Source organism: Aureococcus anophagefferens (genome assembly GCF_000186865.1).
Source record: "Aureococcus anophagefferens unplaced genomic scaffold AURANscaffold_81, whole genome shotgun sequence".
Taxonomy (NCBI): Eukaryota; class Pelagophyceae; order Pelagomonadales; family Pelagomonadaceae; genus Aureococcus; species Aureococcus anophagefferens.
The window spans coordinates 39,535-40,582 of NW_008705632.1; the positions used below are offsets into that span (position 1 = coordinate 39,535).

Below are 1,048 nucleotides of genomic sequence, written 5' to 3' on the forward strand. Positions count from 1 at the left end.
CTGCCGATGCCGATGCCGAGCTCGCGCTCCGCGGGCTTGGAGTGGCTCGTCAAGGCGCAGATGAACTGGCGCTCCTCGCGCTGGACGCGCGCCTCCCACTGGCGCAGCGCCTGCGCGCACCGGTAGCCGTTCATGACCGGCATCTCGATGTCCAGAAACACAAAGTCGTAGAGCCGCGTCTGCATCTGCGCGAAGGCCTGCCAGCCGTTCTGGGCGACGTCGACGGCGTAGCCCCGCTGCTCGAAGGTGCGCTGCATGAAGCGGCGCACCGTGTAGGAGTCGTCCGCGATGAGCATGCGCGGCGCGGTGCCGTACTGCGCCGCGAGCCGCGCGTCGATGGCGCTCGGTAATAGGTTCCGGTGGCGCGTCAGGGGCGCGAGGGGCACGTGCACGGCGAAGCCGTCGGCCAGCGCGAGCTCGCTGTGCTCCGACCCGTTGCTCGACTCGGGGCTCTCGCTCCGCAGCCGCTTCGACAGGCTGAGCTCGTTCTCCGCGTTGTCAGAGTTGGACACGGAAGAGTCCGGCGACGCCCCGCCGGGGCTCGTCCGCGCCTTGCGCTTCCGCGAGTCGTCGCCCGCCGGCGGGGGGGCGGCGCCGAAGCCCGGCGCGCTCCCGGACGGGTTCAGGTGCTCGACGATGCGCTCGTAGGCCGGGGCGAGGTTCGCCGACGGCGGGGGCGGCGCGGCGGCGGTCTCCGCGTCGGCCATGGGCTCTCGGGGCGGCGCCGGGGCGGGTGTCGCGGGTCACGGGAGGGCGAACGACGCCGCCTTCACCGGGGTCGGCGCGAAGTGGCGCCTCAGATTGCCTCAAGTTTCAGCAGCGGCAACTAAAAAAATATGAGGCGCAAGCATCGCAAGCCGACCTTGACTGAGATTTCGTCTTTGCCCAAGGGGATATAAATCTAGATGGGGTGGCAGGCAAAACGCGAGGTCCTCCGACTGCCCGGGGCCGCCACCAGCGTTTTCTTTCTTCTTCCACGCCGCAGCGCGCGGGCTGAGTGCAACGATGGCGGGTCACGCGGCGCGGCGCGGCTGCGGAACCCTTCGAC

The 1,048-nt window shown here is 70.0% G+C and overlaps 1 protein-coding gene across 1 annotated transcript in view; it reads right to left on the reverse strand.

Moving 5' to 3' along the window:
- Positions 1-707, reverse strand: part of AURANDRAFT_59675 (hypothetical protein) — a gene marked incomplete at both ends in the record, with an annotated part of 11,514 nt that extends 10,807 nt beyond the window's left edge. Inside the window, one exon of the mRNA XM_009043912.1 lies at positions 670-707. Coding sequence (XP_009042160.1) covers positions 670-707 — 38 coding nt within the window. The remainder of the gene's footprint in view (positions 1-669) is intronic.
- Positions 708-1,048: the final 341 nt, after the last annotated feature.